General features: G+C 37.1%; 1 protein-coding gene across 20 annotated transcripts in view; it reads right to left on the bottom strand.

Moving 5' to 3' along the window:
- Positions 1-2,568: 2,568 nt before the first annotated feature.
- The window catches only part of mmd (mind-meld), a 619,790-nt gene continuing 597,165 nt past the window's right edge, over positions 2,569-25,193 (bottom strand). For all 20 annotated transcript variants that reach the window (XM_043427306.1, XM_043427287.1, XM_043427309.1 and 17 more), the window contains one exon: positions 2,569-4,059. In XM_043427306.1, coding sequence (XP_043283241.1) covers positions 4,029-4,059 — 31 coding nt within the window. In that variant the 3' untranslated portion in view covers positions 2,569-4,028. The remainder of the gene's footprint in view (positions 4,060-25,193) is intronic.

Below are 25,193 nucleotides of genomic sequence, written 5' to 3'. Positions count from 1 at the left end.
ACATATATTTTTTTTTAAATTTTCGTCAGAAATCGGGTTTTGGTATTGAAAAACCTTAATGGATTAGATCAATACAACAGAGACTTGCCTCGAAACAACGGAAAACTTTATCGACGATTTACAGGTTCATTTTTATTGTGTCACTGTTCGTTTAATAGACTCTTTTCTCTATTGAAATTTTTTGTTGTGTATATTGTGAAAACGGCAATCCATTTCTATGGTTTCAATCAGTGATATTCAAGCTGTTAAATATTTATGTTCATGCTTGTGTAGATATCAGCAATGAATTTACTCGTACACTTGTATTTCCTTACATCAAGTACGCCAAAAGTACACAAATAATACAAAAAGCCTCGTAAACGGTACATGGTTTTCCCCAGAATCACTATGATCCAAGCTTGAATTTTTTTTTGTTCAAATGTACTTTCTATATTGGTCATTATACTCAAAGACTTTCTGATAAGCAACGGCCATACCAAAATGCTTAAAAGAAGGAAAATGACCGAACAACGAAAGAAAGAAAGATCGTGCTGCATGAAAAGAGTGAAATGGCACAATGATAGATGCGTGGAGCAGAAGAAATATCCCATTGCAGAATCACTTAGAGCATTGTGGGTAAGAATAAGTGAATAAGAAGACAAATATATCATCAATTAAAAGCATTAAATAATTTTAACTGCGGAATTTTACAATCTTGAAAAAAATCTTCACTCGTTAGATTAAACTTTGGAACTGCTAACCGGATAACAACAGCTTGCAAAGTAGTGATGATGAAACGGTGTGCACTCCTAATCGAAGCTAAGTGTGAGGAATGAATCGTACCGATATCGACAACACAAATTTTGAATCGCAGCAGCAAAGTACTGTGCGCTAAAGTATTCAATCGATGATGCTTTCACAGATGGTGACGAATTACAATCAACATATGGACCGGTACAACCAATAGTTGAGTTTTAGTAAAATTGAGTTTTCAAGATTCTTTGAAAAAAAATTGAAACTTTTATCAACTTTCTCATTAACCTCTAGAGAACAAGAGAACAGGAAACCCGATATATTGGCTCGCCCTTGAAAAGTATCCAAATTAGTATCTGGTATCACGTATCAACTATATACAAAGTTCATATCACTCCGGTCCTCTAAAGGTTAAATGCTCACCCATCGATAAGTTTTGCTCGAAATATTTGGCATCTTGCAGTACGAAATTTTGTGTTGGCATGCTCTCATCGGTGTTATTTGTCAACTCGATTAAATGTGTAATAATTTTCGTTATATTTACTCTATTTTCTGCTAACCAACCGTACGCAAATTGAGAGTCTTAATAAAACGTATTTGATTTTATGTCGAGCATAAATCTTTCATGAGCACCAAGATTGTGTTTTATCTTTCTGACTTTTTCAAGAGCTTGGTTGTTTGGTGCCATTTCCTAACCATTCAGCCTGCAAAATTAAGTGTTTCTTCGTAAATATTTCATTCGGCTGTCATTAAAACTCTCAAGTTGTCCCGCCACGGTCATTTTATCTAAAACACATGCAAAAATTCGAATTCAACTCACGAAATATCTTAAGAATTTTTGTTTCTATTCTGTGAAGAATGGAAAGAATGCATAACAAAAGATCTCAATGGCAGGAAAGCATGAAAAACTGACGAAACTTTAGAGAAAAATCTTAAAATGGAAAAAGTAAACTAATTTCAAAAATTTCATCTCGAATTACGAGAATTAACCACTCGGATACTCAAATATTTGAAAAAAAGATGGACCCACATTAGCGAGAAAACATCATCAATGGAGCGGGAAAAATTTTTCAGAGAAAAATTGATGTTAAAATTTCGTTTCGTACCTGGATTTATGAAAAGTCTTCACAGTTCCTAGACGTCATGTTGCTCTGACGCGTTGAGACACATGGATGATGTAGAGATTATGATGAACAATTATATCAACAGGGTGTATTTTTACATTCAGTAGTTTCGATGTCATTGTTTATCAGTAAATTTGCCCCATTAGCCAACTAGCCCCGGTCTCCCCTACATTGGCAAAAATTCATAGACACCCGCTAAGTACTCCGTCTGCAATTTTTATATCCATCAAATTTTTTTAGAATGAAATTGTTCTCTGCATCGAAATTTTTGAAATTCAGATTCTCATTATGTGGAAAACTTTCTTATAAAACAACTGTTTTGAGAACTCATTGGAAGGCTATGATAGTTTTCGATGTATTTTATTATCAAAACTTTGAAAAGTTTCGTGTATACCACGATTTTTTATGGAATCTAGACTTAATTTTTGGTTACTCGGGAGCACTGTTGAGAAGAATGATTTTTCTTGTCTGATCTGAGTTTTTTCTATACCGTCCATTTTTATCTGAGAAGCAGAAGATACTATGCCACATATTTTAGTTGGTAAAAAAGTACTGCAACCAGAACATGTGTGCTTCGATAAGAGGACATTGAAGTATTTGGCTTCATTTCTTTGGACTTAATATAACACAAAGCAAGAAAAAATATTGAAAGAAAAAGTACCTGTAGGCACGTACCACAAAATGATGTATACAATCGCGCTATTTGAATAAATTCGCTTCATCAATGTTTATTAATAAACAATTCTTAGACATGTGCTTACATATATATTTATACTACATCACCAAACTCACTCTTTTGACCACAAACAAATAAATATTCGAGCGCGGATGCACGCATGGACACACACACACACACACATACACACACACGCACATGCGCGCGCGCACGCGTACCATTTCGCTATCTTCATAAACGTATACATATACATATTGGTTAATACAAATTTTATTACAATATTAATACCTGTCGTGTGTATTGTAATACTCGTAATGGATAATTTTATTTATTTACAGTATTCCGTATAAAATGAGAGTCCGAGATAACATCACACCAATATCTAATAATGAAAAAGTTAATTTTGTGTACATTAATCAACACAATAGTGACTATTTGATTTTCATATGATTATGATGTCTGCAAAATAGCTTCGCAATTATTGTAGATCATTCTGGTTTTCGAAATCACCTGTCGTCGATTAATAATTATCAATGTTTGTACTCAGGAAAGTACGGAGGCAGAAGGAAGGGGAAAGCAGTAGGACTATATTCTCACTTTTGTTATTCTACTGCCCTGATCATTCTCAATTGAAAATTCATCAGCAAAGAATAAATACCCCTTGCCTTGATTTAACCTCCACCGCCCGCAAATACGCTTAGTCTATAATGCTGTAATATTTTCGTCGGATGGGGTTCTCGTTCAATTCGTTTAAAACCACTCTTTCCATTAAATCATCTGTACTCTTATTCATATTCTCATTCCCATGCACATTTTGTTAATCTCAAAGTTATCATTACCATTATTACTATTAGTATTATAAGGTAATAACACATTTATATCATGATTGGATTGAGCATTTATGGCCTTGTTACTTTTAACCTCCTCCTCCGTCAAATCACCGTCTACTTTTTTGTCACTAAATATAAATTTGTTCTTTGTTTTAATTTCCTAAAACTTTCTACTATTCATTTCCTTAATATTATAATTTTCGTAAAATTTACACATCTCATCAATTTTGTCTACATTGTGCTTATTGTTTTTGTCATCCTCGTGATCGTCCAGGACATTATCAGCTTCGGGTGAAGATGAGTGATAGTCGCGAACGTTTATTGGCAGTTGTTCACCCAGCCATAATTTTCCCCTTGTTTCATCTGATCACATCGCTCTTTCAATCGTCTTACAAATTGCACTCTTATACTCCTTATTTCAACAGCACCTTTATAGCAAATAATGTACACCTCGCGTTATGAAAACGTGATAAATTGTGATACTTATGTTTTTTCTCCGTTGACGTAATATCCTGATTTTCCATCTTTAATTTTCGAGTTCAGAGAGCTCTTTGTTCCTGGAGTTGACCGCACTTCGAATCATTGGACAGGAACATAGCAGATTCTTGGAATTCGCTTCTTTTTGCCATCGATCCACTTTTCACCCACCAGTCGCCTTCCATCCTTTCACTCGTCCACCGGGCTGTTCGTCGTTGAGCTTGAATAAATTTATCACCATAAAATAACAGTACTATACGAGCCCACTTGATTTATTAGTAGGGCATGCGACAAGCATTTTCTTTCAATTTTTTTTTTATTTTGCAGTGGGCCGTTTCTCTAATTGAAGTTTTATATGAATTTGTTTTGAAACTGCACGCATTTCACGTATACTTTTAATTGGAGTTGGGATACCGATTTGATGACAAATGATCGAAGTGTATCCGCGTTTTTTTGTATCCTCATGTTATATCAATTGATAGAATGTGATTGTTTCAAGAGGGAAGTAAACTTATCGTTTATAAAGTTTTTACTGAATATCCAAATAATACTAGCATTACAGAATATGAACAGTGTAAACATTGACATTTTTTGATGTTTTTGTTTATTTTATCAATAAAAAACAGTTAGAGGGATTTAGATAAAATTGTGTACACAACTTTTCTTTAGTTACATATACTGGAAAATAAAAAACAAATCTGGTTAATGGTATATTTTTACATAATGGTATCTTGAAAATGACATCTCTTTAATTTGGTCTCAGAGGCGTTAACAGCAATTCACTAAAATAGAACATTGGAGGGCGAAAAGCGGAGAAGATTCTTGAAATATATGTTATTAGCTATAGCCAGACTTCAGTAAAAAATTCAGTGGAAAATTGTTTATAAACTTTTAATTTCTAAAATTGAATGCCAGACTCGTAATGAGTGACCCCAAAAATCAATTTTTATGAAAAAAATAGGTAATGTTGTCCATCTTCCTGATGGTTCTTCAGCGCGAAGCAAAAAAATACAGATTTCATTGGGAGGGACATTTTTAATTTTTTTCAAAACATTCTCTAGGAAACTTTGACTAACTTAATTATTTTTGAGACTAGTTTTATCGTGGGAACATTACAGTTTTATATTTTTTCTTTTTTATACATTTTTTTCTATCTGGCAATTAATATTTTATGGGGTTGAATGAAAAAATGTTTCGGTCCAGCCACGATGGATTAACAATAGCTCTCTTTGTTTTGCAAGATTTAGTTAGTTACAAAGATATCATTTGCAATCCGCAAGACTTTTTGTGTTTTTTTTCTTTGGATTCTTTGGATTTTTTAAATTATATTTTGATCTATTCTTTTGCATTTTTAATAATACTATTCTTGTTATAAACTTTTCGTCCCTTTGGATACTTCGAACCATGGTCGTCGAATTCTAAAAACTCAATCAATTTTTCCCAAACTCTGCTAGGGTTTTTTTGGGTCACTGATTACGAATACGGCGATAGATTTTTCAAAAACAGAAAAAAAAATGACAAATGGTCAGAACGTCATTTTAACAATAAAAAACTGATAAGATCAAGGTGGATGAAAACTGATAAGATCACTGGTGACCCACCATGACCCACCATGATGGAAAAGGTTAATCGTAGTTGCATCAGAAGCTTTTTTTTTTTACAAAAATACGCAAAACAGTGTGTATATACTGATTTGCCATTACGCTAATTTTTTTGTGGTTTGTAGGCAGGAAAAACAAAAACCGCTAAAATTTTCAGCTTTCTAAAAAGGATCCCTGTCAATGAAATTTTTTTTTATCTTGTCGAAAATTACGCGAAAATTAACGTGAACCGTTAAGGAAGTCATTTTATTAGAAAGTATGTGTTGTGACGGTTTTTTTTCCAACGTCTTGTCGTATTGATGAGTAAAATGAGAAGCTCTAAAGAAATGCTCTCCCGTCTCTTCTGTTCGGTACTTTGGCCGCGCACCGACTTCGTAAAGCTTTCATAGAACAGAAATGATATAAAACACTTAATTTACGTCACGCGATCTATTTTGTTTTATTTTTCGTGCCAGTTATTCCTCGTACGCGAAATTACAAACAGGCCACTGAAACACATCTAACTACACAGCTCTCGTCATCAAATATTTTCAAAAATTCAAGAAATCATGGACTTCAAATCAAAATCTCAGTGGAGTCCTGTCTAGAGGGGGCGTCAGACCTTTTGGAGTTTCCGGTTCATCAGTCGAAATACGGAATATTCTCTTTTCCCGTCGTCAGTCGTCGTAATCATCTCTATAATCGGGCTAGGGGTTATTGTTAACATCGAAAAATTAAATAATTAGTCCCGCAAAAATTCGGTATCCGGTCTAACGCCCATTAGAGAAAATTGACGTGACGGACCTGTCGCAGAACAGGCGAAAATAAGGAACGAGGGGTGGTCATGCACCGTGTAACGACTTTATGCACGGAGTGTACAACACCGTGAGTTTTATCCCTTGATTGTTCGTTTTGATCAGTGAGATCTCGTTCGGAATATTTGTTCTCGGAAATTATTGTTATTTTGGCTAATTCCAAATTCTTTTGAAAACGAGAGAAATGTATCATGATCGATCTCGTAAAATAAATGAAAACTCGAGAAAATGTAGTCATGGTGGTGACTTCGCCACGGGTTAATTTTGCCGGCAAAATAATCTTTTTACTGGTGTTCCGATCTCGTGAGATTGATTTCCCGAGAAACATTGTCATTTGCAATAAAACCGGTTACGTGGCTGTACGCGGAAATCTCAAACTTATTATCAATAGTTGATAATTGTTCTTGAAAATTCCCGAAAAAGAGTCGGGAAGTAGTGTGTGAAAGAGTAAGTGAGAAGGAGAGAGTGGATCGGGATTTCTGACGTGCGCGACGGGTGATAGCTCGGCCGAGCCAACCGAATATCGGGGGCTCGGTGATTTTATTTACTCTCAATAATTTTTAATAGTATGAATTCCATCTTTAATAAATTTTTGAAAACGAGCAGAACCGTGACAGAAAATAACGAGCTCGGTATAAATTATGGTGACTGTAGGCTCCTGATCGAGCGTATAGAGTGTGAGTTCGTGACTTTTTCTCGTCTTTTGATCTTCTTTTCGCCGTTCTTCTAATAGTGAAAAAAATTCTCATCTTAAGTGACTTATGTAATTTTGGCATTTGTTTGTTAAGGGGTGCAAATAATGATTGAACATTTATCATTTTATTGTGCTGTCCGTTATTCGCCAGTTCACCCCCCCCCCCCCCGCTTTCTCGCTGTATACCAAGCTAGCAAACTATCATTTTCCTCCGATCATACTGTGTCATTTTGGTGACTGGTGTCCACGAGAATAACATTTTTTTCTCGAAATTATAAAGCAGTTTGAGCGGAAGAATTTGATTTTGAGATGAGTCGAGAAAATTTTGGTCGTAACATACACATCGAAAATCATGGTGAAATATGCCTAGATATCGGAAACTATGGAACCGTCAACCTTGACATTAAAAACCATAGAAAAATTCACCTAGACATTGCAAACTATGGAGCCGTCGACTGAGACATTAAAAGCCAGGGAGAAATTCTCCTACACATCGAAAACTATGGAGCCGTCGATCTAGACCACAAAAACCATGAAAAAATGTACCCAGCCATTGATAACTGCGGAGCCGTCAACATAGATCATGAAAACCTTGTGAAGGGATTCGTCACTAACCCCTGAAAAATAAGGGGAAAATAGGGGGGGGGGGGGAGGGAGAAATAGTAAATAAAAAACGAGTATTTAAGAGAGAGTCAGTAATAAATTATTGGCTTTATTTTCAAGTAAACGTGCGATTGTTGTTGGGCGCCAGTTACATTTCATGAGGAAAAATAACAAAAAATAATAACAATCAAATAATCGAGATAATTCTAATCTTTGATCTCTCAATACGCGTTACATGGATTTCGATAGCCGCAATAAACTATGACTAGTAGTAGGAAAAGAAAAAAGTACGAATTGGGGCTAAATGAAACGGGAGAGTAAGCGAAAATAAATAATGGCTTTTAGTCTCGCGGTTGCAATACCCATGAGATTACGAACACATGAAGTTAACCCTTACTAGTCACACCTCAAGTTTCTGGCGTAATAGTCACACGGAGTCCAAAGTACCCCACTCACTTTGGGGGAAAAATAAATAATTGAAAAACTGTAAAAAAAAAAATAAAATAAAAGTACTGCAATGTATTTTGAACCTTTAAGTAACGACCATAATGATTTTATTCTATTCCTGTTATTTTTGATATAAAAAAAAAATGTCAAAGAAAAGAATGCAGGAAAAATTACTTTTTTCACAAAAATTGATGTAGAAATCGTAATTTTCAATAGAAAAAAAAATCAACTCGTTCTATAAACCTGAGGAATCACGCTTTCAGGTAGTATTAGTTAAATTGGTCACGCTGGGGTGGATCGGACCCCAGATCTTCGCACGGTCTGACTTGATCGACTACCGAAACTAAACTAACGGGCCCTTTCAAATAATAACGAAGAGGCTCTCTTTTCAAAGATTCGAACTATCGACCGAGGGCACCACAAGTCTCATTTTCTCGAAATTTCTATTTGGTATCGTTAGTCGAAAAACGGCTGAGGTCCAATATACTCCGTGTGACTATTAAGGATTAATAATTCGCTGAATTATTCGATACGAATCTAAGAACAATTTGATGTGTGAAGGGTGAGGAGGGAGGAGGGATCACGCGAAAAAGCGCCTTCGAACTTGCACCACAGTACTCACTCACGTTTAAAATAAAAAGAACAATTCCAAAAGAATAAGTCGGATCACAAGAGAGGGGGGGGGGGGGGATGAGCCAGAGGGGCTCGGAGAAATTTCGACCGCAAAAGAGGTGGCCGGCGAAATTGAGACGCGATCCAAGACGAAAAATGGGGAGAAGACCAGATGTTTTCGTTGCGGGACTTACAAAGCGAAAATGGCTTACTTGGCGTTGACATAACGTTGGCGTATTGCCGAACCGTTTAAGTCTAAAATTGCTACTTTGTGGCTTAATTTTCAAAAAAATATAAGAAAACATAGCTTTCAGCCCAATTTCTTTTTTCGTCATTTCATTTTTCTTTTTTTTTACAGATTATATGGAACAATATTCACCGAAGTTTTTTTCACGTGTTTTTCTTATGGAATATTGAAGTATGCGGTGGGCCGGCCAAAATAATTTTATTTCGAGCTGTCCTTTTGGCTAGCTTCATCGTTTAGTATAAAATAAGAAAAATGCTTGTGGAGCCGGACAAGTACTTTTAACACATATTTAAACATAATTTGTATCGATCCAATCGACGTGGAATTTTGTGAATAATACCTACCAGAAGATCCAGAAAGTCTGAGAAGAATCTATTTTCTTATAAGTCTTTGCCACCATAGAGTAACAAATTACTATACCTTCGATGTATTTTTTTTTGGATTTAAACGCTTAGAACAATTTCATAATGCTAAAACTCGGAATTACATAAAACACTTGTCCCCCGATTGGTATCATAAATTTTAGTGCTGCACGTAACTCAAAGGGTAACTTTTTTGATTCATAAGAACTTTCCCAAGTTCCTGATGGTACTCGTAGGAATGAATATTCTGAATTATCATTAAATACTTGGCCTCGAATTGATATCATAAATTTTAATATGCTGAACGAAACTAGGATGGAATTTCTTTTTAATTAATTTAAAAAAAAATTTCGATTTGGATTTGTCATTTCTCGTTTTTTCATTTCTCGGAATATTCATTCTTACGGGAACCATCAGGAACTTGAGAGAGTTCTGATGAATCAAAAAAGTTACCCTTTGAGTTAGGTGCAGCACTAAAATTTATCATATCATCGAAAGACAAGTGATTTATTAGTAATTTTGAGTTTTAACATTATTCAATTGTTCTAAGAAACGTTTAAATCCAAAAAAATCACATTAAAGTAATATCATTTGTTACGAGCCATAATCAACAAATTAATCGAGCGAATGCCACGACTCGTCAACGCAGTGCTTCAATCCAAAGGCGGCTTTTTCGATGAGAAAGAGATGTAAATAAGGTAAGAGACTAAGAGAATAATGTTTTCTATCGAAATGATGTGGGGATTACGATTATATGTAAAAAAAAGTACCTCGCTTATTTAAAAAAAAAAAACGACAAAAAAATTTGAAAAAATGTCAGTGAGTACAAAATTACAAATTAAAACTTGGTTCCCTCTTGAAATTTTATCCCAAACCCCGTATTTCTCGAGTTACTGTCAACCAAGACCTAACAAAAAAAATAAAAAAAAATAATTTCAAAAACGAAAACTCAAATAATTAGAACAAGTTTATTATAAACCGATACAACTTTTTACGCTCTTGACATTTCCTCGAAACCCCCAAAGTTTTCGAAATACGCTACAACCCTGACAAATCACGACACCGTGGACAGAGAGTGTCGGAAGGGCCATTATGAACTATGCAGTTTCGGTGTCGATACCGAAACTGGTCGTATATCGATCACTACTAGAGTGTCGACACTGTGCATTTTCGGTGTCGACACCGACACTCGTTGAATATTCATTGTTACTGGAGTGTCGACACTCTAGTCCCAACACCGTAAATCACGGTATCGTCGTCAGTCAGGGAATTTCTGAAACTCTTCATTTTTTGCTGAAATCAAGAGACTCGGTAGAGTCTCGGCACAAGTACATTAACAACCCTGTCGTCTGCTGGCCTGAGGCTCGCGTCGAGACTATACTTTCTCTGAATAAAATGATTCGCGGTGGTGGGAGTAAAATTGGCATATGATTTTCTTTAATTGTGAAGCTCATGAGTTATGTACGGCTTTGAAAATTGAACTTTCCGCTAATTAAGAAGTTCTCTATCGAATGAGCCCAAAATCAGTATGATCCGTAACGTAATTTCTGAGAAAAAACTTTGCACGGGCTTTTAAGATTATTCAAAAGTTACTAACACATTCCGGATTTGACGTATCTGTATACGCGTACCCCAACCGCTACAAACTAGGCTCCTTGGTTCCCATGATCACCAATCCCCGGTGAGAGAAATTTTGTTGCAACCAATGAAGGGTGAGAAAATTTCTGGGCCAATGACATTGAATAAAAAGAGCAAGGAGGATTGGTGGAAAGCTAAGGAGCTCGAGAGCTCGAAAGTCACCAGCCGAAGTTTTACGTCATGTTGACGTTTGGGGTTATGATGTTATGAAGGCGTGCGGGATAACTAAAAATAATTTTCGTCATCTGACGGAGCGCATATTAGTATTTATTTTGTTAAAACTTGTAGTATACTAAACCGGTATAAAAGCGGCCGCGTAAATATAGTCTGTGATCTGTGTGTGAAAAAGAACATAAAAAGTGCGCGATGTATGTCAACGACGAAACTTTTCAAGATTTCATTATTTCGTTCGATTGGAAATAAGTGTCAACTGAGATAATCTTTTTAATAATTAAACCAGAGTGCGCGGAATATTGTTCAGTGTAAATATATCGTCAGTTGCGTGACTATATATCATGTGTAATAATGTAGGTTATATATATGAGTTCCCTCTGATAGCTGTGTGGTAACAAACCAGCCGGGGTTTGACGTTACGAAGTGCGAGAAAAATGTAACAAACGTTCGCATAGTTAGTGAATAATATAAATAAGGCAAATCAGTTTATCAAAAATAGGTCTGGAAGTTTGTGAGGAAAAACGTTCGTCAACCTATAACGTTAAATTTTATTTTTGCGATCTGAAATATTATGGTTGATAATTAACAAAACAAGGAACACACGAAACTGTTCGTATAATGTGAGAAACTCCAATCGAATAAATGTTTTCTAATTTATTTCTTGTGTCATCATTATTTTTGAATATTCCCATATTTTGCTTCCTATTGAGTTTGGCTCTGCTCTATCCGATCCTTGTTTTGACTCCATCGGTTTGCAGCGGATGGATACATATTATTAATTGGTTTCCTAATATGTATCCTATGATTTTCTAATATTTCTTCATGCTGATTGTGGTAACGTAATTCAAGTGGTTTCCAACTATGATCATCAATCGCACATTTTGTATATCTGATTCTCAAAACAGTTTCTGGTGTTGATATAAGTGTAGTTATACTTTTTCCACCTGGTCTGTCGAATAATAAATTTTGAAACTTGTTCCAAAAAGTCTTTGGATGTTTTTTTTTGCTGATAGTATGAAAAGTTGAATCTTCGGAATGCGGTAGGCAAACTCAAATTTTGACAACAATACTTATGAAATAACGTGTATGTTGAGTATTCCTATTCTGCAAACTGCAAATGTGGAATTATTGGTGAAAATATTCATTACGATAAGTCTACAGTTGCTCAGTTTTGGATGCGATTAAGTATAATGCCTGCCAACATCATGGAAACCTACAGAATTTCTGAATATTATGTGTGCTATGTCATTTTGCATACAGCATGTCATAGTTGCTCATTTATGGATGGATTTGAAATTGCTGTCTTCCAAACTCATTGCACAGATACATTAAATAGTTCGCAGATACCTGCGAACTTTGAAATTTTTGTGGATAAATATATGTGCTAAGTATCACCCCCTATCTTTGATTATGGTAATATGTAATGGAACTTTGTTCAGCAAGTTTTAAAGTGTTTTTTTTTTCAAATAGTATTGAAGTTTGTATTGCTGCGGAATGGAGCGAGTACCTTCAAACTTCCATATTTTTGTGTCGCAGCATGTGTGCCAATCATTCAAATTTTTTACTCCAACCATAACATGTAATCTCAAAAACTCATCACAAAAGTCTTCAGCTTTACTAATTAATTTAATTTTCCCTTTTCTAAATTCTATGCTAAATTTGTGAATTTCTTAATTATCTTGAAATGAAATGGTTTTCCTTCACAACCAATGCAGGTACCTTAAACGTCTTTGAATTAAGTACGCTCAGTTTTTTTTGCTTCTTTGAGTTTTGACATAATAAATGTTTCCGGGTACCTTTTTTCAACAACTATCAAACTGTAGATAATTGGATCTAAGCGGCCACTTGCAAACTTTGGAAATATATTTCATCGGGGGCACGTTTTGGATGACACGAAAAAGTCTAGATTCAGAATGCAAAAGCGACATTTAAAAATGGCCAATTCTGTTGGATTTGTTGTGTCTTGAATTTAATCTATCTTTCCTCTTTTCCTTTCTTTTTTCTAACGTTATAAGCCGAAAATCATATCTCGGACCGCAACCCGCTTTGCACCGTACTCTTGGGTTCCCAAAAAGCATAACATATGAGAGTACAAGGCAAGGAGACTATAGGGAAGGAGTCCAATCTCCGTATTGGGCGCCTGTTAGAAAAACGTCCGTGAAAATGTCGGGAACCCGGGTTCGAGGAACGGCCACTCGCGTCGCATTGTCGTTTGTGTACAGATATTTATAGTAATAAAATCAATGTCGTTGGTGAAACTGACCGCCATGGCGGCGGAATCGTGGATTTAAAGAACTTTCGCGCCTGTCAAAAATTGTTGGATCAACGATTATGAGTGCTCGTAATCGAAAATACTAATATGTATTGTAATAATATTCTCCAGCAACGTAAAACCCTGTACTTTACACATTCCAAGTATCAGCTTATCTCCTCTCGTATGTCGCGCTGCTAAGAAAACCATAGCATCCGGGAAATTGCCTGTTCACATACTCATGTCGAAAGAAATTTTTTGTCACAAATTTTTTTTGCATGATATTTATGAATATTTTAAAATTATATTGATAACTATAGTTTTTGTGACCATAGTTACTGTTTCATAAAACCTTAACATATCAAGCGGCCCGGATAAGCCAGTAGCATTTTCTGCCGTTTAGGATATCATTAGCTTACGTGGTGTAATGGTTCAATGACGGGCTGATACTCGTGGAGTCCGCGGTTCAAATCCTCCTTTGTTTTATTTTTTTTTCATCATAGATAGTTATTGTTCTGACTATAGCAGAAATTTTAAAAAATCAATTGATTTTGTTGAATTATGTTTTTTTTTATTCATTCATATAAAAAATGACTGCAATATGTTAATTTATTTTAACAGCAATAGCCACTGTGTCAGTGTATTCCATTTTACAAAGATAGGTTAGACCACGGTTAGACCCACAAAAACTATCAACAGTGTCAGCTGGCAGCAACGCATGCGCGTGATAACGTGTACATAATGCGCATGCGTTAACCCGTACAGTACCTACAACAGCGCCGCTCGAGAGGAACCCTCTTTCCTGACACTTTTACGGACGTGCCCGATTGCCGAGATTGGACTCCTTCCCTATAGTCTCCTTGGTACAAGGAAAAAAATTACCAAAGTCCTTGAATAGACCTGTGACGAAATATTTCCAGTACAATTTTGACGAAAAATAGGTTTTTTTTTTCGTTATACGTATTTCTGCATGGTCTTGGGTTCCCAATAAGCATATCCATAAAAAAAAAACTTGGAAACCGATGCCTCATTCTTCTTATTTGATTCGAACAGCTAAATCAATTGAAAAAAATTCCATCTAATTTACGTACAGCATTAAAATTTATTATATCAATTCGAGGCCAAGTATTTCCTAATGAATTGAAAAAAGTTATCACTTGAGTTACGTGTAGCACTAAAATTTATGATATCAATCGGTGGACAAGTATTTTATTAGTAACTCCAAATTTTGACATTATTAAATTGTTTTAAGAAGGTTTTAAATCCAAAAAAATCACATGAAAGCTAGTCATTTGTTACTCTATGGTGGCAGAGACTTATAAGAAAATCGATACTTTTCAGACTTTCAAGAGCTGCTGATATTATTCACAATATTCGACGTCGCTTGGATTGATACAAATTATATTTAAATATGTGTTAAAAGTACTTGTCCGGCCCATTGTTATTTGATTCTTTTGATTTTTTAAAAAAGAGATACAGATTAGTTTTTGTTCAAATATAATGTATTTTCAAGATTTGTGAATTTTTTTTCGAATTGTGTATTTTTTTTATAAAATAATTTTTTTTACAATTTTTTAAAAATTTTTTCCAAGTTTTTTTTTTATGGATGGAATTATCAGCAAACGAGGGATCATCACTATACTTGTCCCAACCTTTTTTTCCTAAGGCATTAAGATAACCGTGCGAAAAAAAATCGTACAATATAAAAAATAAAACAAAATGTGCCAGCTGAAAAAAAATCGTAAACAGATTTAAGAAATAGCAAATTAAAGCTCAATTTATCTCCTTCAAAATGACGTTTATTAAATTCGATTCCATTGATTTTTGACCGAGCTATCGAACTTTTAGTGTGGGCAAAAATTTCGACCTGTAAACCCAACTTTTGAACGGGAGTGTACGTATATCTCAAACCTATGATGTGTTAGTAACTTTTGCATAATCTTGAGCCCGCGCAAAGTTTTTTCTCAGCAATTACGCCACCGATCATACTGATTTTGGGCGCAATTGAAAGAGAATTTTTCAATTGGCTGAAACTTCCATTTTTAAGTTGCCAAATGGTTTCTGAGCTTCGCGATTCAACAAAATTACTTGCCGATTCGACCCCTACCACCGCGAATCGTTTTATTTAGAGAAAGTATAGTCTCGGCGAGAGTCTCGGGCCAGCAACAAATTGTAAAGGTGTTTGTCTTATATATTTTTCCGCGTAGATCACGATTCTGAAAAGAAATTTGCAAATCTTTGATTTTTTACTTTAATTTGTTTAAACTAATTAATTTTGCAAAACTAATTGTAAATTCATGATCAGCGACCCGAAAAACCTAAGACATCGTGTACGATTTATATGAGTAGATCAATTGGATTTCGCCCAATTTCTCGGGAGGGGTCTTTCGATTTTGCTTAAACTTGGGTACTTTGAAGTACCTTAAAAACTGTCCCCAAATATCAAATTTCAACTCTTAAAGTGCTCAAGGTCACGAGAACGAGCCTTATAAATATCAAAAAATGGCCATTTTTTGCCTCTTTTTAAAATGATGGTTCACAAAAACTTTACGTTCAAGTCAAATAATACTAGTTCCATTTCCTTTAGTATACCATCTAGATGATAGAAAAATGTGATCCAGTCGTCCAGATCAAGAGGCCTTTCATTATAATCACGTTATGAATTGAAAATTCCAATAAAATGATCATTTTCAAATTAATGCTACAGGCTTTTTTCTAGCTTAATTGACTTCTAATACGGCTCATTTTTTTCGTTTTTTATACCTTCCAAGCGAATCATAACGAAAATTTAGATTGCGTGAAGATGCCTAGAGAGATATCATTCCAAAGTTGGTCTTTTTCGAAATTTTACGAAAAATCGCTGGCAGGAATTTATTTTCATGATATTCAACGATTTATCTTATAAAGAATTGTCAATTTAAGCATTTAAGGCTACACATTTTGGCTCACATTTTTGGAGACTTTTTGGGAATGACACTTTTTTATAAAAATAAGTTGTTCATTCATACATATGAATGTTCAATTTAGCAATCGAGATTATAAATATTAAAATGAGATATGAAAAATTATCAACAATAACAAATAAATTAATTTATACAAAATGGAATACTGCTGAAAGTACGTGGCAAGCAAGGATAAGGTTGCCAGATCTCAGCATCGCTCTAAGGATACATGTATTAGTGTATATTTATAGGGTGCGCCAGAGCCTTATTCGTATTAGTGCATAGCGTCCGTGCTAAAAGTTTCGAAATAGGGAGAGTGGCACGCGCTACACAGCGACAGTTGAACTAAGCCGAGAGAATACGGAAATTTTGTCTTCGATTATTAGTCGTGAACGTCCTTAAGTAGGGTCACCGCGCGCGCAAGCGCTTGCTTGTCTTTAGTTGTTTTAACCACGCACTCTTACTAAATTACTCCATCACTTCACTCTTATGTCGCTAAATAAATTTATCTGACACGATAGCGATCGAATGTATTGCAATTGTTTCTTCCTTTTTTCTGCGATCTGAAATACGCACATGAACGAACTCCGAGCACAACATCGACAACCAATCAAAGTACGTCTATAGCAGTTTCAAAAATAACTCGCACTTCGAGATTTCGTGACAACTCTTCTTCTATGAAAGGATCGCTTTGAAGCTACACAAACTTTACTCTTACCGCCGCCTCTTGGATTATTGCTTTAGCACGGTTTTTATTCGTTTTGATTTTTGTGATTGATTTAATTGGATTAGAATCCACTGGACGATTTATTTCGACTATTGTGTCGTACGATGGCCTAAATGGACAACGAAAAAAAGAATTATTATTATTATTATTTCTTACATTAATTTGTTCGTTTTTACCTGACCAATTCGGATAGAATTTAAACAATCTTGAATTTAATTAAAAAAATCATAAAATCAATTGATCATTTCCTCCATTTTATGCAAACCTAAAAAAATGAAAATTGAAAGTTTGCTCTTGACCACGGGCCTCAAACATCACCTAATGGTGCCAATGTTCAAAACACAAGACAGGTTAGGATGTAAAGCCCAGACCATGGGCTCGATACGTCGCCGAGTCTGGCCAATATCCTGAGCATTCACTAAGGTTAGGCAGTTTTGTAGTACACGGACCACAGGGTCGATGCTAGAATAGAGTGTCTTCTGTTTGTCTAGGCTAGTTGAGTCTCTAGGAGAACCGAACTGGTCCTTGCGGCAGAGAGAGAGAGCTGCCTGCCCAATGAGCCATGCACCAGGTTTTATACCCTGTTCCCCACCAATAACGTTCGTAAACACCGAATTTTCTGTTTTTGCACTCGTTCTGCTCATTCTTTTGTTACGGGGCTTGCTGTTGGCTCGCTGTCATCATTCGCGTCTTGCCATTGGCTGAACGCATTCTTGCCCGATGCACCGAATTCCGTTTTCCATGTTTTTCAGCTCAACATTATTTTGAAATAATAAAAATTGAATGAGAATCGCGATTATTAAGGGTACATTCTACTTGGACGCTGACAGCGTTACTAACGCTAATAACGCTAAAACGTGTTCGATTTGAAGTGAATGCGGTGACGCTGGTTGCATTCACGTCATGTTCGACTTGGTGAGATTACAAAATGGCAGAACCAACAAGTGATCTTGTTCTTTTTCAATTACTCGACGAAATAACACTGGATTCATCGAAAAGTGAAGACAGTGAAACAAGCAGTAGTACGATAACAGAGATAACAGACGATTCTCTCTGTGGATGCGTTAAACCACTTGAACGTCGGAAGCGTTGAGAACACAATTCTAAACACACCCATCTAAACGTTTGTAGCGTTCATAACGCCAAGTCGAACGCAAAATAGCGCTATTAACGCTGTCAGCGTCCAAGTATAATGTACCCTAAATCATTTGAACCATTTGGCTCCATTATTTTACTCAATATTGTTCAAATTAATTAATTTCGGAAAATCATGAAAAGTCACGTTCGAGATCAAATTCGTTATATTTGAGTTTACACGATTTTTCTAAAGAATTCAATTTCCCCGTTATTTTTCTTTGATAGCGGCTATTTTTACTGACATTTTGAGCCTAATTACGCTCGTATTGATTAACGGAAAGGTCAGTAATAATTGAAAAATAAAAAAATAAATTAAGGAGTTTCGGTACAGTAAACCAAAATGCTTAGGTTATTTTGAAATTTTTTCTATATGTTCGTTGATAATGTCAAGGCTCACCTGCCAAAATTGAGATTGATTTACAACACAGTTTTTGAAAAATAAATTTTTTTTATGAAGCATTTTAACACGAGATTAGATGGCATAAACCACATTTTTTTTTGTCATAATTTAAAAAATATTTACACATTAAAAAGAAAAACACCAACTTCCACGTTGTATTAAACTGATAATTGTATCAAATTTTCAAGAAGTTTCTCTGCATAGTTTGTTAGATTTTCGTAAAAACAAATTACTGAACTGCTCATTTTCCATCGACTCGCCACGGTCGAAGAAAGTAACGGCAACGTTGCATTATGTCAGGATCGGAGCAAAATTTCAAACGGTCAAGTGAAGTGGATAGATGAGGTTATGTGTATCGTATGAAACCCAGCAATATTCATATTTTGTCCAACCTCTGTCTGTTTCACTCTTTTATCATGAACAGCTTCGGTCACCCATTTGCCTTTCCACCATTTTCTTAGCACCATAACAAAAAAAAAAAAAAATCAACACTACTGACAAAATGATCGCGAGGTTGAAACTTTGAGACCGAGGTTAGATTGTCCACACAGCTGTTCGAGAAGACCTGTCGACAGAGCAGGCCGGCCACTACACGCGAAACGAAACACGACGGAGCAATGCCGCGGTTGTCACGTTCGCGTCACATTTTTCGATAATTTTTAGAAATAACATAAAAAATATCCATAAAATGTAAAGTAAACTATAACATTCATTACAGAAAATATGGATGGATACATAATTACATACATATTATTCGTAATAAAGCCTACTCTTAATAATGAAAAGTGAGAGTGTAGAAGTTGGCGCCCTGCGAGAATACAATAGATTTGCCACCCTGACCCCCCCCCAATGATAAGCTGTACCGAAACTCCTTAAGTGTTAATTTTGGCTCGTGGCGTCGTTCAGAGCGTTGCCCGTCGGCTCGCTCGGGCCTTTGTGCCAGTCCCCAAGATGGCCGCCAAGTGAGACACACGACGCGCACGACCGTCCGCGATGTTTTTAGTTCTCGTAATATTTCGTGAGTTTGAGCGGGCTCGGGCAACTCCGCGAGTGCTACGTTTCAATATGTAAGAACACAATCAAAAAATTAAATGGAATGCCCCAATTTTAAATTTGTGACATTACAGTGAAAACCCTGAAGGTGATCGAGGAGTTGACGATAAAACGGTAGCTGATGACAGGACGACAGTTGATGACAGTACAGTAGCTGATGCCAGTACACCAGAAGATGAATTGACTGCTGATGAAAATGCACTCAGCTGTATGATTTGTGGTAAATGTAGGATATACGTATACGAGATTTATTTGGGCGGCTTTTAGCATTGTCCTTAAACAAAATATAAGCATCGAAAAAGTGCTGTATTACCCGATAACTCCTGTGCCGTTATCACTTTGTCATATGGACGGAACAATAAATAAAATTGACAAAGCAGCGTTGATACGAGAACTTGAAAAGAAAATTGAGAGCAATGAACCGGAGTCTACAGATGTTTTAATTATCGATGGTTTCTTTTTACTGCATACCTTAAAAGACATTCCACGAACATTTGGAGATATCTCGATAAAAATTTTGTACATTTTGTGTAAACATAATGTTGCAAAGATCGATCGGATATTCGACAGGTATTTCTGTCCATCTATCAAGGACACCGAGCATGAATTGCGAGAAAACATAAAACCTGCAGATTTTCGGATCAGAGAACCACAACAAGTTAGACCTTCAGATTTCGCTAAAGAATTGAAAAATATCAAATTCAAAAATGCTTGGTAAAATTCATTATTGATAATTGGGCAGAAAAGGATATGGCGCGCTTAATCGGTAATAAAACCATTCACATCAATTATGACATGTGTTTTCAATATTCGGTGAAAGATGGTTTTGTTAGCCAAATAATTAATGAAGATTTAACCTGCCAAGAGCACGAAGAGGTGGATATAAAGATCGTTTTACCATGCCTGTCAAATAAATAAACGGAGTCGAGTCATCATCCGATGTTCGGACACGGACATATTAATAATAATGCTCGGAAATATGGAATTCGTGAAAAGTCTCGTCAAGATTTCTATGGATATTCGCGTCGGTAATTTCCGTCATTACATTGACGTTTCACGTTTACACGAGACATTAGAATCCACTCTGGCAAAATCTTTACTTGCTTTTCATGCAATGACTGGCTGCGATTATAGAGTGGGTATCAGAAGTTAGAACGACTTAAATTTCGAACAGACATTCTGTATATGAGGGATTCTCTGTCGAACCGGCCACTTTTTTTCGACCATCTCAGATCTACCCTATAACTGATTATATCAAAGTACTACTAAAAGGCACTCTATGTGAATTTTTTCAGATTTATAAATTCATAATTTTAGAAAATACCGTTTCTTTTTCAACCGGATATATCTCGGAAACTTGAAGTAACCGAAAAAAAATGTTTTCATATAAAAGTTGCAATTTCATGTTAGCTTTCGAGCGGACATTCGAAATAATTTTTACGTTCCGGTAACGGGTGGGACTCAAAAGTTCGAAGGCCTAAAATAGCGAACAGGCATTCTGTATATCTAGATATGCGTATACAGCCATATATAGATATACAGAATACCTGTTCGCTATTTTAGGCCTTGGAACTTTTAAGTCCCACTCCCGGTAACGATAATTTTTTACGAAAAAAGGGTAAAATTATTTTTTTATTCAGAAATAGCCATTTTTTGCCTGAAAAAATACAGAGTTTCCAATATGTCTGACGATATCGCAAAAAAATCGCCAGAGTGGTACGGATCGAGGTTCTAGGGTAAAAAAAATAAAATGACAAAAATGAACTTTTTTTTATTCAAAAATAGCCAGTCTTTTTTGACTGAAAAAATTACAGAGTCTTTTAGTATGTTTGACGATCTCGCGTCAGACACATTGGAGAACTCTGTAATTTTTTCAGCAAAAAATGGCTGTTTCCGAATAAAAAAATAATTCTCCCCTTTTTTCGTAAAAAGTCATCGTTACCAGAACATAAAAAATATTTCGAGTCGTCCGCTCGAAAGCTAACATAAAACTACAACTTTTATGGGAAAGCATTTTTTTTTCAGTTCCTTTAAGTTCCCGAGATATATTCATTTGAAAAAAAACGATATTTTCTAAAATTATTAATTTAAAAATCTGATGAAATTCACATAGAATGCCTTTTAGCAGTACTTTGATATAACTAGTTATGAGGTAGATCTGAGATGGTCGAAAAAAAAGTGGCTCGTTTGACAGAGAATCCCCCATATCTATTTCAGGCCTGTGCCTCCAGCTTAACTTTTCGGAGATTACCTACCGTTCCCTTTCGTGTACACATATCCATACTGGTTCTAAAATCGCTACCAGAGGGACCTCATTGAGGTCCCCCCCCCCCTGGTCCCCCGATTAGTTGTCACGGCTAGTGTGATTGGCTCACCGATCTTCCTCAGTACGCTGTCGTTTCTCGAGTAGTGCACAAGTCCACAACGTTGTAAATGTTCGTGTAAAATATTCACTCTATATTGTGAATTTTAGTTTAAAAGCAAGAATTGTGTGATTCGTATTGAGGAAAAGGTAAGGAATTTTCGACATTAATGGTTTATGTTTCAGTAAATGCTAGGACAAAATCTTTCTATATCATGCAATCGAATGGCGATTGTTTCGCCTCTCCAGCCGCAGTAACAGTCGTTAAGGCTCTTGTATTACACGTATATTTTATCCGTGTCTTTTTCCGTAACTGAGACGAAATAAGTAAATCTTTGCACCTCGCTTATTTGCGTGGGTAATACGGGTACTGTGATTCCTTACTTCTGTTTGTTATGTTGAGACGGGTTCACTGACTGGCTCAGCTGTCGAGGAAATCGGACTGGCAATGAGATAGAGAGAGATAGGAATAGGAGGTGGCCTCAGGTGTCCAACTTTGCGATGTTTACATCATACGCGCGCCGGACTATGTTTTCATCATCGGCTGGGGAAGGCTGGGATGAAGATTTTGTAGAGATCGGAAATTCCCTTTATGATGTGATAGTCCGCAGCAATGCGGAGAGACACAAATAAAGAGGAGTGTTTTGGAATTACTTGTCGAAGGATAGTCGGTCGCAATGCCGAGAGACTTTCGACGAGTGATTCCTTAGTTTAATTTTTCTATGGGGTGTCCTGAGAGTGAGGATACTTGTAGCTTTATGCGGGTGATGTTTTTCTGAGTGAATCGAGATAGTTATTGTGGTGGTATGAGCTATACCGAGACTTTACAAATTAGATTGGCATGGGCTTTGCCGAGAACTTATACTCTACGGTTGCATGGGCTTTACAGAGTATCGATAGTGTTAGTGGTGAGGGTGTCACCACGGATTTGTGGTTTCTGTGGCCAGTGATGGTCGGACGCTATGCCGAGAGACCCTGGGTCACAGATGTTGGGAGTGTGGGCCTGGGCTGGACGCAGAGGATAACTTCGTTTAGCCTGTGATAGTCGGGCGCTATGCCGAGAGACACTTGCTATTGAAATCACGGAGGTGTCGCCTTATATAGTATCTGCTCCGTGGTGCGGCGGGGCACGCGGTACGGGCTTTCCCTCTCCGTGGTGGGGCGTTGGACTCGGCTGTTCTCACGCACACGAATGCTTGCCATGTGTGTGTGACGTGTATCGTTACGTTTTTTCTTCTTATTTAATCATATAAATACAACGAAAATGAAATCCTAAAAACCCTCAAACCAAAATGAGAGTAAGTAACTAAAATATTTAGACTAAAAAAGTAGCTCGTAAGTACTAGCGCGCCAATCAGGGCCTCGTAGGTACTAGCGCACCGATCAGGGCCTCGTAGGTACCGGCGCACCAATCCCAGAGCCGCACGGCTCTCTAAGATTCCCCCACCGCACGACTCCATAATCAGCGCCGTGGCGCTTCCCCACCGTATGGCCCTCAGCCAATCTGGGCGAGGCCGATTTTTGTATAAATACCAGGCTCCCGCAGAGCCACAGTATCATTCCTTCCCGGATCGAGCGCCGCAAAGGTTCCTGCGAGCCTTCATCCTTGAATGTCACCGGTTTTGCTAGAATCAATCTCCAACTGTTGTACTTCACCAGCTTACGGGAATGAAATAACCACTTCTAACTGAACATCTCTGCTGGCATTATTTCTCTCTACCATCCGACGCGCATCAGTCACCAGCACGGGTCCACAATTTCGCGATTTCGAGAGTCCAACAACGAGGATCTGACATCGAGAGTCCAACCACGAGAGGCTATCAAAATCCCAGTCCTTTTCAGGGCTCCTTAAATCGTAGTTCAATTGCTGCATGCAAATCGAGCGTGTCACCGAGCCAGCGCAGGAACCACGGGTCCGGTAGCTGCAAAGCCCACCCGTGATTCCCAGTCTCGGTGCAACAGTCAAATTTTTAGTTTAAGCTTTCTGCGTTTGTGGACGCACTCCCTACGGTCACTACCTGGTGCGGTGACCGCGCTCTTAGTATAGGCGTTTCTATAGGACGGTGGATAGTAAAACAAGGTGGTAACTGGACGAGACGCCTCATACGGGACCTGAGGCCGTAGCTCGAAAGGAAGTTTGGCGATGTAAATTTTTACGTCACCCAGCTCTTAACGGGTCACGGTTACTTCCGACCTATGTAACATGAGCCGAGTACGGACACCGGGCTGTAAGTACTGTGGACATGAACCAGGCGACGCGGAACATACGTTTTCGTGTGTGACCACTGGACCGGACTTACTTAGACAAGAACTAGCAACGACGGTCAGCCGCATCACCCCCGATAACATCATGGAAGTCATGCTGCCTGAACCCGGAATGGTAGCGCTTAGTCGCCACCTATACGGAAATCATACTGAGACGGAAGAACGTAGACGGCTGCTTGACAGATGACTGAGCAGACAGAGTGACGCGACGTAACGAAATAGGGAGGAACAGCACGAACGGACGAACACGGACAGAACCCCCAGTCAGAAGTAATATCAACATAGTCCCTGGCTGGGGGGAAGGGCAACAAGGAGGTGGCGGTTTAGTAGGTAGGTAGGCCTGTTTTTTTGGGAGTCCCAGATACCCCCTTTGTTCGCAAGACTAAAGAAAATCTGTAAAAAGGATTCCGCAACTCCTTGTAAAAAAAAAAAACATCAACGATCATCGTACAGAAGTTTCTTAATGTGGTTTCCACTTAAAGAGCAATGGCTCAAGATATCACTTCTCTGCAATCTGAAATTACAGAATTAAAGGCTGAGGCAGCCACAATGAAGGATGAAAACTTTAATTCTAGTGCTCTGATCATTAACGTTTCATCCTCTGTAAAGAGTCTTTGCTCTCAAATTCATTTGCCTGGCCTGGTAATCCGAAATCTTCCAATCGAAATTCAAGATACTCCGAGAGAGATGGTTGAAAAAGTTTTGGATGCTTTGGGCATACCAGATTTAGCTTCTGACATTTTTGACATTCGTGCGCTGCCAGGAAACCCCCAAGGTGTCATCAGGGGTCAACAATCTTTACAAACCTCATCTTCATCGTATCTTGTCTGTTTTAAATTGCCAGCGGTACGAGATCACGTTTTAACAAAAAAAAAAAACTTGCCAAAAGGTTACTCACAACTCGTGAAGTTTTTTCTATCAACAACAGCGCCAACATTATCATCAAGGAATTTCTTCCTCAACACATAAATAAATTGCTTGTGCAAACAAGATAAATTTCAAATGAAAGGGTTTGGAAATATTCTTGGGGAACCTGTCTTGGAGT

The sequence above is a fragment of the Venturia canescens genome, chromosome 8, assembly GCF_019457755.1.
Source record: "Venturia canescens isolate UGA chromosome 8, ASM1945775v1, whole genome shotgun sequence".
In the NCBI taxonomy this organism is placed as follows: Eukaryota; Metazoa; Arthropoda; class Insecta; order Hymenoptera; family Ichneumonidae; genus Venturia; species Venturia canescens.
This window is presented reverse-complemented; position numbering and strand designations above follow the sequence as displayed.